General features: G+C 39.6%; 1 protein-coding gene across 2 annotated transcripts in view; it reads right to left on the bottom strand.

The window, feature by feature from the left end:
- Positions 1-15,009, bottom strand: part of LOC119900371 (ephrin type-B receptor 1-like) — a 97,448-nt gene extending 82,439 nt beyond the window's left edge. Inside the window, exon 1 of one of the 2 annotated variants that reach the window (XM_038715246.1) lies at positions 14,769-15,009. In XM_038715246.1, coding sequence (XP_038571174.1) covers positions 14,769-14,862 — 94 coding nt within the window. In that variant the 5' untranslated portion in view covers positions 14,863-15,009. The remainder of the gene's footprint in view (positions 1-14,768) is intronic. The other variant, XM_038715245.1, reaches the window with a different exon arrangement.
- Positions 15,010-15,539: the final 530 nt, after the last annotated feature.

The raw sequence follows: 15,539 nt of genomic DNA, 5'->3' as shown, positions 1-15,539 counted from the left end.
CAATCAGCGCTTCTGTCAGACCAACCAGTACAAGCAAAATTGACGCGACTCACCTATGAAGCAGTCTTGTTACGTTGTCAAAGGTCCAGATGATCCAATCCAGTAAAAACATTTAGTCCAAAACACAGACGTGGTTCGTTTGTCATTATAACCGTAATAATGGTGATTTGAATGTAAACAACTACAATAGCTTGTATTCAAATTAGCCGCTGAACTCTAACATTTCGAGTGACACCAAATCCGACTCAATAGGAGCTCACATGTCCCTTTCACAGCCTTCAATAGCCAACAAGAGCCCGCGCTGTAAGGAAGGGCCAGCCCCTATTATTTTGTGGGTGGGCCGAGCCAATTGCAAGCAATTGTGCCAATGACTGGCACAAAATTCTGAAAATAACGATATCTGGCTTTAAGTAGGAAGTTCATGATCTACTAGCAAAATGGTATTGGTATGAAATTTAAATTAGGACTAGGTAATGCTTTACCCTGTGGTCCTACGGTGTTTTCCAGCTAATACGTCCAGTGTTTCCCACAGGATTTTAAGAGACTATGGTGGGTGGGCCTTGGACCCTCTCGGTGTACCCGGGGGCATGCCCCCACCAGAAGAAAAAATTGTACATTTTTAAGTTAAATAAAATAATAATTTGGTGCAAAATTAAGAGACTATCTATGAAGAACTTTGTATGCTTGTAAACAATGTTGTGCTCTAATAAACTATTTGATCATAAGCCCATTGTATAGCTATAAATGGTGATGAAACAGCAACAAAAGTCAACTAATTTATTTAATGTTTTTCCAAAAAAACCTAAATCAAAGAATAGAAAATAGAATTAGTATATTATAGAATATATATTAGAGAATAGAATAAGTAATTTTCCTAACATGTTGTTGTTGGTTTTTTACTTTTAATGGACACTGTGAATATAATCAAATTAATTTTATTTCCATACTGTATAGAGAAAAAACGGACGTTTTCACGTGTATCCTCGTGCTAAATTCATCAAGTCTGACCCAATTTGATAAATAATGTTGTATGTGGTTCTCGTATGGCGTAACATGAAGACTTCACAGCCTCTCTTCTGGCAGGACTCTCATACTGCAACACTTCTCTTAGTTAAGAGAGAAACTGACAGGATAAAGTCACTAACCTGCCTGTCAGCTCGCTCTGGGCCGTTTCACTTACCATAAAGGCTTGAATACGTGTGCACTCCAAATGTAGGTGCGGCTAGCTTAATCGCCTTCTCACACACGAGTGACAGAAACAGACCGTTAACGTTACCGTAGTTACCACGAAAGAAAAGTGGTTGTCTCGATGCCCAAGTGTGCAAGCTTACAGTAGTGCTGAGCAGCAGCTCAAAACACAGCGCTAGAGGTCTGAAATGTAATTATGAGATGTGTAAAACTATTTTTGTTTTAATTTGAGACTATGGCGGAGCAAATTAGACTATGGCGGGCCGCCATGGTCTCGTTAATTAATGGGAAACACTGAAGTCCCAGCTATAGTTGTCTGCATGCATTTGTTGGCAAGCATTTTCAAGCGGAAATGAAAAATATATTAGCTTTAGTGTGTTTAAACTTATATCAATCAATTCCAGTAGCACTTACAATCATTCTGACTTTTGGGTTAGGCACTCCAGAGTGTTATCTTTCAGAGAAGCCCAAAACCATGCATATACACCAAATGGTTCAAGAACTACATTCAATTTACTTTGGATATGCCTTGAATAGGCGTTTTGCATTCATTTTACAGGAATGTTAATAATATAAAAGTGTAAGTATTTTGGTGGATGAACAAATAGTTTCAGACAGAAGGATCATAAAATTGTAGATGCTGATAGAAAGAGGTTGCAGCTTTATAATTTAAATTCCACAGCAGTCAGAAATTGCCAAGTGTGACTGCTAAACCTGCTAACAGCCACTCAAATACCAAGAGCTTGTTAGATTGGCTCCCTAGTGGGAGGGACCTGACACTTATTGGCTCTCTGCTCCATATATCAAACTGCAGAAGGCTAACCACTGGGTTCATCCTCTCTCTCTTTATGTCTTTTTTTTTTGTTTTAACTCATTTTCTGTCCTCCTCCACACTTCTCTCTCTAACTCTCAGGAGATTTGCTATCAAAACTGCTGTCACACAGAGTAAAACTGTCAAACTAAAATTGCCCCTGCCACTCTCCTGCCTCCCTGCTCTGCCCTGGTTTTGCTTTGCCCCCGCTGTGTTGAATATTTAGTAAGGAGAACAAGAGGACAAAAAACTCAAAATGCCTGAAATGTGAAGTCATGATATGTGCACAGTTTGCACACGTGCAAAGTGTGTGACATTTTGCCAGACAAAAGTCGACACTCAAAGTACACGTGTCAGGCCTTTACAATATTCTTTTCTTTATCCTGCGGTCACTTTCCCTCTGTTCCTGAGCAGAACCACTGAATGCCCCACTGCTCCGGTATAGCAGCTTAGCGGCCAACAGAACAGAAGCCTGTGGCTGTAAAAGGCAGGTGTGGATGAAATTGAGCAAGTATGAAGCAGTGTACTGCGATAAAAAGAGCATGTACACTTGGTTAACCTAAAGTTTAAACTGAAACATGCACAAAGGCCTGTGCAGGTAGAAAACTAAAATAAAAATAATAAATAACAAGAAAAATGCTTCTCAAAATTCAGAAATAATTCTTAGTCTTGTCAAAAAGCCCAAATTATATCTTACTGAAACAACACTTGATTACTGTGATCATAATTTTAATCAACAGCGAATACATTTTATATATAAAATACTTAATACAGCTTCTCAAATGCGTTTGTATGTTTTATCATCATGTAAATTATATATTTTATTGTTTTGCCTGTTGGTTGACATCTACTTGGTCACTTACCTTAAATGATTAAATGACAGGTTCACAATTTTTCAAGTAAAACCTTAAAACCATAGTCAGGTGCGCATATGATCATTGAAAGGAGCTTATCTTGCTGTAGTTATTACTCCTGTTTAAAGTGAACATGAAACTATCTCTTCCTAATGTACTTCCAGTGTAAGTTTTAAGGGTCAAAAATCACAGTCCTTGTTCTATGCAAAAATATATTTAAAAGTGAGGCTTCAGCAGTCTGAGTTGATCAGATTAATTGGATTCCAAAGCTACAACATTTTTAGTTTAAAAAAATCTATTTTTGTTATCCTGCCAATGCAGGAAAAACACGGAAACACAAATAGCTAATTTAATACTAAAAACATTGTAACATTAAAATTAATAACTTGAATTGTCAAACTCAGAATGTTGAAGCCACATATTAGCTTCAGACTTTAATGATTTTGTCCCCAATAACTTACACAACAGAAGGAATGAGTATTGGAAGAAAAAAACCCTCTTTTGTAGTTGTACAAATTTGTATTTGTATTTATACAACTGTGAACCTATTCTTTAATCCCATTGAAAAGGTATCCGAGACAATAATCAATAAAAATAAGATAGTTGCAGCCCTAATTTGTTTACACATCAATCCTGTTTTAATCCTCACCATTTTGAAACCTCAACATCTCAACATTTATACTGTTTAACATTTCTTTCAAATCTAACCTAATTAAAATTCCTGATGAGACACATTTTCCCCGCAACCTTTTCAAGGTGAGGCAAAATCACTGATGTGTGATGTCTCACCAATTATGTCCTCTTCCCCCCATTTTCTTTTGCTCCAACAGTGACACAGTCCTTAATATCCAGCGTGGCTATCTGTGAGACCATATGCCCACAGCAGGAACCTGAAGAGGCTGGCAGAGGGCCCACTCTCAACCAGCAAATAAATAATGGGCCATTATGTTCAATCATATGCTGAGCTATAAAGGTCTAAAGCACAGAGCTGCAGTATGCAGCATGCCGTGTGGAATAATAGAACAGAATAGTGATATGAGTACTTTAATGCAACTATACTGATAATGATTACTCAGCAGCAAAGGTAAATAGTGACATTGCTCATTACATTAGACAGCTCAATCAAAGGTGCTTTTGAACAACTATCCTCTTCATCCAGACAAATATAGAATATCAAACGAGACATAGTGGTTGAATAATTTGTCAGTCTACGGTTTTGTGGTTTTACTATTTACTAACCATCAACAGCTAGCTTATGTCACGGTCACTTCACATTAGCCCCAGTGACTGCACACTCCACTAGGCCTGTTCCTACAGTGAAGCTACACCTTGCAGCTCTGAACAAGACCTGTGATTCCTGGTTGTAGGCTTACCAGTGGCTAGCTAACTAACAAAAAAAATGTAAATAAGAACATTTTGGAGTTCCCAGGAAAAGTATTTTTACTCTTTTGGTGGAACTGCGTAACTGCTCCAGCCCCTGAGCTAAGTTAACACGTCCCAGAGCAGTCTGCCTACTGAACACTACGAAAAACAAAACTTAGCCCTCCATCAAACTACCAGTAAGACAGAACCAAGCTAAACCTTTCAGAGAATCACTGAAATTATTAACTGTAATGTAGTTACTAATTTCAAAATGTAATTCCTTACACTAATGCTTACTCATAAACCCCCCACAAAATCTACTGTAATACAATAGTATCTTACTGCCTAACACTGATTATGTTGGCAATTAACTAGTAAACTGATTAACTGTACTGCAGTTGAATGATTGAATGTTGAACTAGCGTTGACTATAGCTGATTAACCGAATAATCGATTCAACAGAAACAATTCATGTTTTAAGTCATTTATTAAGAAACATTTACTGATTCTAGGTTTCACTAGGTTTTACATCATTGTAAATTGAATATCTCTGAGATTAGACTGTTGGTCAACAACAGTCAAACAACAAATTAAAAAACATGAAAGTAAGCTGAAGGTGTCATCTTTGACTACAGCAAGATGAGCTCCTTTCAATGTTCATATGGGCACCTGACTAGGGTTTTAAGGTTTTACAATACATTCTGACATTTTATAAACAAAGCAATTAACAATTTAATTTAATCCAACAAATAATTGATAGATTAAACAATAATTAAAAATCACAGTTAAAGCCCTTATCTAAACACATTTAATTTCCATTAATATAAATGTTTTGTTTATTTTGTATATTGCATGCCAGCACTGCACAAGAATATGCATGTAACACTGTGTTTCTGAAGTGGAATAATGGTGCTGCGCCATCACTGCAGGAAAACTAGAGGACCCCACTTTGGAGTAAGCTCTGTTTCGCTTTATGCATAAATTGCATTTAAAAGCAGTTAATGCATATTTCAAATTCTTTCATTTCTCCTGTTTTCTCTTCTATATCGTTGGCAGTAAAGGAAGTCAGTAAGAGGCCTGAGGTCAAGATAAATCAAGGTGTTTTTTACTTATTACTATTGCTTACCTTGCATGTTGAAAAGGAGAAGACAGAACAACTCAAAGAGCATGCCATTGACGTTTGCCTAACATAGTGGTGTATTGATGTGACTCTTTGAGCTGCAAATTAGTTGAAGTGACAGTATAATGGACCCACGTGAAAAGGAAGGGGAGAGTTTTAGGTGAAAACAAAAGATTCTTTCATTCTTTTTATCCCACCAGTGCTCTGTTCTCTAACAGTATCTATTATAGTTTCATATCAGGGAAATATAATCTATTTAGACTGGTTTGTTATGCAAATAACCTGAGGAGTTTGGGTGGTGAAGTGTTTTATAATGTGCAAGCTTTCTGCTTCTCTCTGCAGCTAAAATCTATTTTATGCTTTTAAACATGTCAGCAATGCCAGCTGTAGAGGAAGAATAGTGATTGTAGTTAAATGTTTGTAATAAAGGTGGTTTAGATGCTGATTGACTATTGTTGATATGAATGGTATATTCACGCAGAAGGTCGTATACAGCAGGCATCACTCTCCTTGTGCTGTTATTGACAGCACTTTCTAGATGCCTCATATATATATATATATATATATATATACACACACACACACACACACACACACACACACACACACACACATATATAGATATATATGTATTCTGCACCAAACATTACATGCCAAGCTTAAAGCTGCTATAATCAAGAGAGAATTACCGCACAATTCTGCAATTCCCCTTTCGCTCTTCTGAGAATTCTCAGCGCTCTCAATCTTGTTTGCAGTAGGCAACTGTTTTCAGCAAAAGAAACCCCTGATAAACCAACCGCACACCACCAGCTGAGCACCAAATGGCAGACATTACCAACTATCTGGTGAATATTCGTGAGTTCGGAGTTCGTGTCGACCAAAACAATTAAAATAATGTAAAGGTTGTGTTTACAGCTTGTTCTGCTGCCCCAAAGTGGCAAAAGCCATATTACCACCACTGATGCCAAATAAGGTCTGTGAATGTAAATCAGATGCACAGTACCGGTTTTGCTACAGACAGAACTGTAGACTTGAAACTTGACTTGGACTCGAGTTGGACAAAGTCACAAAAACGAGGACTTGGCTGCTAAAAATGTTTAGTTTTCAACTCTGGAAAAATTCTGGAACATACATGAAAATGAGAATAAAAATGTATGAGAGTGCCAGTCAGACAGACCTTGCATAGACACTCAACTTAGATGCTTAATTATATGGTCTATGCATTGAACAGGCTGGATCTAAGTACAATCAACATAACTTTAAAGGGAAACTGTTCAAATGCAATGTAATTTTAAGGATTCAGAGACTTAAAAGACTTGCATCTTGACTTGTGATTGAAGGATGAAGGACTTTTGGGACTTAAAAAACATGTACAAAACTGGCTACAGCTGCAGATAGAGTATAAACAATTTTAGATCATGTTGTTATGAGCTTATTCACAATCCACATAAGAAAAAGATGTATAAATTATGACCCAAACATTTGGTACAGAAATGGTGCAATAAGTATAGCAGAGAAAAACGATATATTTCCTCAGTAGTCGATGACTCATCACTGATCCAGTAGAGCAACAAGTTCTTCCATGAATATGAGAAAAGGATTGTTGTGTTGTGTGAAATTTCACAGTTAAAGTGTGAGGATTCATAGTTAAGGATACATTTTCACACTATTGGAACTTATTAATCACATCTCAGTAAACACTGAGCATGTTTTGTTAGAAATTACTTCCTGAACCACTAAAAACTGTGATATTAAAGTCTGATAGCCTGTGGATACAGAGAAGCATACCAGACTGACTGATATCAAATTGCCTCTTGATGCCCAATTCGCTGTGGGAAATATAGTACCAAAGCCCAGGACTCTGAGTCTCTCAGCAAAAGGTAAATAACCCCACAGGTTCCAAGTACCTTACGGAAGAAGAAAGCCAAATTTATTCTGAAACAATTTGAATGCTATGTGGAAATAAATATTTAATACTGAAGGGAGACCCTGAGGAAAAATATACTGGGAAACAATGGAGTAAAAGCCTCAGGACTGGTGCGAAGGATCTTCTTCCAAGCTCCTACTTTTCCCCAGTTCAACTATCTGTCTGTCACATTGATAACCTGTCACCAGATGAATATAGAAACCAAATCTTTAAAACATGAGTTTGCAGAGCTTGTTGCATGATACAGTATGTGTATATATGTGTGTGTGTGTGTGTGTGTGTGTGTGTGTGGTAGCAGTGCAGTGTGACATCTGCATATCTCTTTGCAATAAGCGTGTGATAGGGTTCCCTCAGTAGATTTGTTCATCATTTGTTTCGCACACACACATAGACATATACTGAACAAACTCACAAATTATAGCTTGTCATGTTAATACCAGCATCTATAACAGGATCAATGATGTTTAACCTTTAGCATTCCCACAAGATGACAGATGGGGCACACATGTATGTGTTCAGGCTCCAGGGAAAAGGACAGAAATAGTTTATGTGTAGAAGCAGAAATAATATGTGCAGTGTAATCATATATACAGTGTACATTTTACATGCAGCCTTGCCTCTGTAGAAGGGAAAGTCAGGATTTCTAAATTAGGCTCCAAATACAGTAGCAGCTCTTGCATTGAAAAGTCAAAAGAAATTAACTCCTCGACCCCTCGACACTCAACACTGACACAAATCAGCAATTTCAGTGACAGAGCCAGCTGCTGACTAGGCATTTGGTTCAGACACAGATGACTTTGTCATCCCTCCCAAGGCCTGTTTGTGGGATATGTAGCACTTATACTCACCAATATCCGCTGGGTCAGGGTTTGCATTGACTTTCAAAATTACAGGGTCAAATTCTGGATTACTCTACTGCATTTTGGGCTCTGTGGAAAGGTGTAAACCCTGAGGGAACGTAAAGGTCATTGTATTAGTGCTGCAATTTCAGGCTATATAGATGACAGCAAACAGCTATAACCAGAATGAGGTATTTCCAGTGGCGACCCCTGAAAATTTTCCTAGGGGTGGCCAGATGGGGCCACTGAAAATCCTGGGGTGGCACACTAAACCATCCTTCCATCCATCCATCCATCGTCAACTGCTTATCCTGTGTACAGGGTCATGGGGGGCTGGAGCCAATCCCAGCTTACATCGTGCGAAAGGCGGGGTACACCCTGGACAGGTCGCCAGTCCATCGCAGGGCACACTAAACCTAAAGCCATAAATTCTATTATGCACTATATAGACTAGTTGAATACTACGTAAAAATATGAGTTAAGGAATCACAGACTGAATTACTTTGGTTTCTTATTTTACAGTTAATGTTACGCCTACTAGTTGTCTAATGTCCGTAGACTAAAACCATAAAAATCCTGTTTAACTATGTGTTAGGCAAATAGGCTAGTTGACCTTTTCCTTAAAAAAACAAATACATCTTTTATTTGTAGGAGTGTATTGACAAATTGAAATACACGATATGTGTCTGTGTAGAGTTGTGTAATTATTTATTAACATACTATTTCACAAGTTTGGTGTTATTCTTGTTACAAACAACTAGGATAGTTATTCTTGCTACTGTGTTTTTTAACGTGTCAACAAACAGCATGGCTCCACAGCGAGAGAGGCAAGTTACAGTATCACTGTCACAAACCTAAATTAAGAATGCAAACCAAGCTCAGAACAAATGAGCCTACAGGGCCATAAGCAAACAGCAGTGAGCTCAACACCGCTGAAGTCACCAATGACGCACACAGACAACGTTTTAGGGATCCAGAGATCCTTCAATCATAATGGAAAGAATGTCCGCCAATATATATCACATTCCCAGCTCTGTACCATCACCCAGCGCAGCGAGCCAGCATATTGGCCTAATAATCCCGAATAATAAGGGAATATGAAAGTGGCTATATGACAACAACATTATGACAACAACCGTAATCCGTAGCCTATTTTCAACCGATCCGGCACGTCAATTTGCCCATGCAGGGACCAGCAGCAGAGTCAGGATGATAAAAGATGCTTTCACTCACCCCAGAAAGGCGGATGGATGGATGACTAGTTTTTCAGACCGCCGACTCGTTGTGCCCCCGCAGTGTTTGTTATGCTGCTCAATGGCGCTTGTTGCGATGTTTACCCTTCTAAGTAACATTAAGCCCAGTTTCACAGCATCGTCCAGATGAGTCCCTCTGTTCTCAGGTTTTGGAATCCTCTCAGAAAGATTAAGATGAAAACAGGCACAGGATGGTCTCCCTCGAAGCATAACGTTAACAGCTGGTCACACACAGTGCTGTCAGGGTTAGTGTTTGTACGCTTAGCTTGCTGTTAGCGATGGTACTAACCTGTTGCTATCTGCAGACTAATAGCTCTCACACACAGTACAATACAAAAAACTGTGTAGCAGTGTGACATACATATTATAAACTAGCCAGGCTACTAACTGTCTCAATTATTAATTAATAATTAATTAAATTATGCTTATCTTTCTTGTGCAGCTTGTTGCTGCCTCCAAAGAAAACACACACATTCGGCCCAACCCCGGTGTACTCCGATCCGCTATGCCTGTTAGTCCCGCCCCTTAACCAGTCACAATTTTAGAAACGTGACTGCCATCTACATGGACGAATCATGGCTTCTCCAAAAATAAATATCATAGTCTGTCACAGCTCAGGGTCAGAGGTTACCCTCTTAAAGTGCTATTCACCTTTTAACTCAAACGCAGGGGTTACATAATATATATACAGTATATAGCATTTTATACGTATGCTCCATGCCAGGGGGGCCACTGGGGTGGCCACCCATTTTCTTATGGTGCTTTCAGACCAAAAGCGAAGTGAGCGTTTGGGGCGGTGAGTTTACATGCAAAGTCAATGCAAAGACACATATAGCCGCGATTTCCTGTCGGGCGGCGCAAAGCGACGCGAAGGCAACGCAAAGGAATTCGTGTGAGTTGAATATTTTCAACTAAAGCGAAGAAGTTGCATGATGCTGAGTCGCGATAGCCTATCAGTGCCTATCACTGTTGAGACTGTCAGTACGTCACCGAGGCTTCAGAGCGTTGTGTGGAGAGGGCCGGGCAGAGCGGGGCATTGAAAATCTGCAGGCCGGCTGAGAGCTGCTAAACTTGGGGGAGAAGAGCAGGGAGCAGTGCTGCAAACATTGGACAAATAAACCCCCGTAGTCAGTTGGATTCTGGTCTTACAACTACGCAGTTTACTCATGGGAGGAGCTCGGAGTAAACTGCTTTTATTAAATTATCTTTTTACTTTAGTTTTTGGGATTTCAACGTTGATTTATCTTCACTGGAGCTTCTCAGCAGCTTCCGTGCACATCCGGCTCCAGTGTTGTTGTTAGCGTCGTTAGCTCTGTCGGACTACGACTTCATATTTATATAAGAACCGGACAAAACTGGACATTGCTGGGAGAAAAGAAAGCGAAGAGGTTGAACTACCTGGTGAGTTCAGAAAACATGTGTCTGTAACTTTATTCCAGCTATCATTGTACTTTACGGTGACCAAGTTAGCATAGCATAGCCCTGATCGATCCAAACTCCATTCAGAAAACAAACATTTTAGAAGTTGTTGTCCTGCTGTCTTGTTGTCCTGACAAAGCATGAATTCATATGTTTAACAAATCTGCATCATGTTGTAGTTATTTCTGCATCAGTTTAATCCGTTTATTGCTATTTAATCACAGCAAAATGTTTACTTTGGGTTCGGCCACTTTTGGTGTTCGGCCTAATAAGTCAAAAGACCAAAGAAATTTTACCGAACAATTACGTTGACATGTCGGCAGTGTGGAAGCATTTTAAAGGGTCTGAGAAAGATGCAAAAATTGCCATTTGCAGACACTGTTCTGCAGAACTGTCTCCTAGTACATCCACTCCGTCTGTGGCTGACTTTTTAGAAAAGGCAACAAACGGTCTGACCCGCCTTGAGTGATTCTGTCACTCGTTTATGAGAAGGCGATTAAGCTAGCCGCACCTAAATTTGGAGTGCACACGTATTCACGCCTTTATGGTAAATCCACTGAAACGGACCAGTGCGAGCTGACAGGCAGGTTAGTGACTTTATCCTGTCAGTTTCTCTCTTTACAAAGACAAGTGTTGAACTATGAGAGTCCTAACTGAAGAGAGGCTGTGAAGTCGTCATGTTACGCAACATGAGAACCACATACAATATTATTTATCAAATTGCGTCGGACACATGTGGATAGACAACGTCCGTTTTTCAAAATAAGGTGTCTATACAGGATGGAAATAAGATTAATTGGATTATATTCACAGAAAGTATAAAACATATTACATGTGTGCATTAAAAGTAAATGGCCTTAGACCCACCCCCCATAGTCTCTCCGAATCCTGTGGGAAACACTTTTTGGTGCATCCCTAATAAAGACATATACATTTAAAGTCAAGAAAGTACTCACTTCATGCACAGCAATCAGCATGATCAGGGCAAAAAGAAATTCCAAGAGAAACACATAAACAGATAGAGAAAACAGAGAGACAAAAAAAGAGAAAACTAAAGGATTTTTGAAGCAGTGGCCAATATTGATATGAGGCTAATAATTACATAAACACAGAACATAAACAAAATATTTTTGAAATGGGTTTGACCTAGTAATTGTGTGGGTGTAAATAGACACATTTAACATAAGAAAAATAGGCTTCTTATCAAACTTAAATAAAAAAGAACTAATAATAATCAATATTATATTTACAACTGGAATGATGAATCAATCAACAGAAAATAAATCTGCAACTATATGATATGTATGAGATATATATGTTTTGGACAAGCCAGTTTTAGGACTATAATGATCTTTTGATTACACTTATAACAGCCTGCGATGACTAATAATGTATTAATTTAAACCTTTTTTCAGTACCTTTTTGTTTCTTTCTATGCAATGAAAGCTACTGAGAATCATTTTTCAACCATTATATACTGTTTGTCAACAGATTAGGGCTGAAACAATTAGTAGGTGGAGAGAGAATTAATCAGCGACAATTGTGATAATCAATGAATCATTTGTCAGTTGTAGTGGTTCTTCTCAAATGCACAATGGAGGTCAGACAAAATATCTTTTTGAATACATTACCTTGCATTTGTTTTGCATATTGTATGTATTTTGTGTTTACCGCAATTTCTTGTTATTTGAAGACCGACATATATACGCTGATAGTGATATATCTGTGAAAAGTAAGAATCAGCCAATAATATCGGTACAGTGCATACATCGGTAGGGCTCTAGGGGGAAAAAGTCTGAAAGCTTATGGAGGAGAAGTTTAAATGTGTCCACACAGAAGATATAATAGCAGTGGCTGTGACAGCAGTGCGTCTATTTTACATCAACAGACTCAGACCAGCTTATACATAAGTTCATTAGGCACCTACTTACCATGAAAAGGCCACCGTGACCACAAAACAACCCACCACCCACACTGTACCGTTTGTCTCTCCTCTCAGTCTTAACCTCCTACCTCTCTCTCCCACACACACACACACAGTTCTGTTTAATCAAAATAGACCTGCCCTTCAGCACATTTACATGTCTCATAATGGGTGAGACTCACTACGGAGCCCGTCATTACGCGCACCATTAAAACACAGCAGTAGACTAATCTAGCGCTTCCATAAGGGACAGCAGCAGTAGAAGCAGAAGGAGAAGTGGTAGAGGACATGGGAGTGGAGGTTGATAGGGGATGCTGCAGGAGGAGCTGGAGAGAAAGCAAAAGGAATGTGAAGAGGAGCAAGCAGGGAGGTGAGGGACTTTGAAGACTGGTAAAGAAGATGTAAGAGAATAAAAAGAGGAGAAGTTGATCTGAAGGAAGAGCAGGATGATATGCTTTCAGAGAGAAGAACAGAAAGAAGGTAGCATGGGTGCCAGTTAGGGATGTCGGATGTAGGAGCAATGGATACAGCAGGAGCAGAAGGTGAAGTGCATGAAAGAGCAGCAGGTGGGGCAAGAAGTGATGGTTGGGGAGGAGCAAAGGGGGAAACAGTAGGTGATGCTTGGGGAGAGGGAAAAAAAGGAGTAGGAGGTCATGCTTGAGGAGGAGCAGCACGAGTAGAATTTGATGCTGCATGAAGAGGAGCAACAGGAGGAGCAGGAGGTGATTCTTAAAAATAGGAAGCACACAGTAATTCTTGGGGATAAATGGCAGAAGGAACAATAGGCAATGCTTGTAGCAGCAGCAGCTAGAGCCAGACATTTGCTTGTGGAGGAGCGGGGGCTTATTCTGTGTGAGGAGCAGCAGGAGCATTAGTTAGTAAGGCTTTAAGGAGAAGTAGCAGGAGGCGATACTGCAGCAAAAGAAGCAGGAGGTGATATTTGGAGAGCAGCTAAGGGAGAAGTAGTATAGCTGATGCTTGGGGTGGAGTAGGATAAGCATATCCAAAGAGCAGCAGGAGTAAAAAATGTGATTCTTGAAGAGGAGCAGTGGCAGTGGGAGACGCATGTGGAGCAGCAGGAGCTGGTTCTGTGTGATGAGCTGCAGGAGCTGCAGGAGCTGCAGGAGGGTGATGCTTTAGGTGAACTAGCAGGAGGTAATATTTGGAGAGGTGCAACATAATAGCCAGAAGTTGATGTTTGGATAGGAGCAGGGGGAGATGATGCTTTGGAGGCAACAGCAAGAGGATCAGGAGGTAATGTTGGGGAAGAGTGAGAGAAGGAGAAGTAGGGGATGTGGCAGCAGTTATATGGAGTCACTGAGCACCTGTGAGCTATAATTATGCTTCACTTTGCCTCTCCAGGTGAGCAGCAGCGTGTATTAATGGAGCTACAACAGTGCACTCAGGAGGGAGAAACACAGTAATGTGCATCGTACAGTATCATGGAACATTACAGATCTTTAAGTGGTTTAAGATTATGGATGATACACCTGATATAAGTGAAGTCTCTACAAATACAATGCTCTATAATAACAAATGTATTTAGAATAAACAGTGTTATGTTTTTTCATGCTACAGTATTCTGCATAATGTCCCTCAAGATTATTAAAAGGCAATTTTGGTATTGAAAATATTTTAGATTATATTAATGTAGAATAAACAACATGTTTTAGATCTAATTTATTATTTTTCATTTGTGACATACAGGCAATTAGACTCTTTAAGCTCCAATGAGGCACCGTTGCATTCCTGTACTGTCCAAAATTCCACTGCTGAAACACAATTAACCCTCATATTAAACCTCAAACTTGCCCAGTTAACACTGACAAACAAGAAAAGTTCTTAACCCTAAAGCAATGTCACTTAAATATCACAATATACCTGTCTGTTGGAAAGCTCTGGTTAAGTTAAACTCTAAGTCTATAAGGATATTACAAGGATATTTTTATTTTTGGATACTGGATACTTTACAGGGCAGCTTTGCTTTAACCACAGTTTGTGCATTAATTAATGCAAGCATTTCCCCTGCATAATCTGAACACTGAAAAATGTCCCTTCTTTGCACACTTACCTTCCACAGCGCAGACCGAAGTAGTCACACAGAGAAGCACCGCGACCCAAGTGGCCGGCATGGCCAAAATTATTCCCCGCCTGTCCCCTCTCATTATCCGGCTGACAGAAAAGAAAATCCCTCAGAAACACGCAGTATTCCTCTGGTGAACAGTCACATCTCAGCTCTCTTGTGTGTCTTTGTGTTTGTGCGCGTGTGTCAACGGGGACTGGAGCGGATGAACTGCTGGTGGATCTATCTCTCTCTTTCTCTCTCTCTTCTCAGCCTTCTTCTTTCTCACACCTTTCTGCCCAATCAGGAGAGAGCATGGCAGATTGTAAACCAATCACCCGTTCCTTTCCATCTGGACCGGCTGACTGCCCAATGGTCAGGTCTCCCCCGCCCAGGCATCGTGGTTTTGTGACAGGACAGCGACACCCAGCGGTCAAACTGCAGTACAGCAATTAAACAGTAATTTAAAGAGAGGCTGCTACTGATCCCCTCGGGGACATGTGTGAATGGCTCGTGCCTCATTATGATAGGATGGGAGTTGTGGTCTTTTTCAAGGGTCTTTAAGCATGGTACAGTAATAACATTTGTTACTGGTAATATAGGTAGACCAATAAGTGCCTCCTAATGTTCAGCCATGTCTTATACAAGAAGAACTAACAAGTTAAAGATGGACTCAGGGCTTTTTACAAATTACTACTACACAACGTTGACATGTTTGAGTCTTCAAAACAAAAACACAGTACCTCCCTTTTTCTTCTTCAGTACACTACTTTTTATTCA

This window comes from Micropterus salmoides, unplaced genomic scaffold (genome assembly GCF_014851395.1).
Source record: "Micropterus salmoides isolate LMB-PRFRI ecotype aquatic unplaced genomic scaffold, ASM1485139v1 Ms_hic_scaffold_13, whole genome shotgun sequence".
In the NCBI taxonomy this organism is placed as follows: domain Eukaryota; kingdom Metazoa; phylum Chordata; class Actinopteri; order Centrarchiformes; family Centrarchidae; genus Micropterus; species Micropterus salmoides.
Note: the sequence above shows the minus strand (reverse complement) of the source record. Positions and strands in the feature narration are given on the sequence as shown.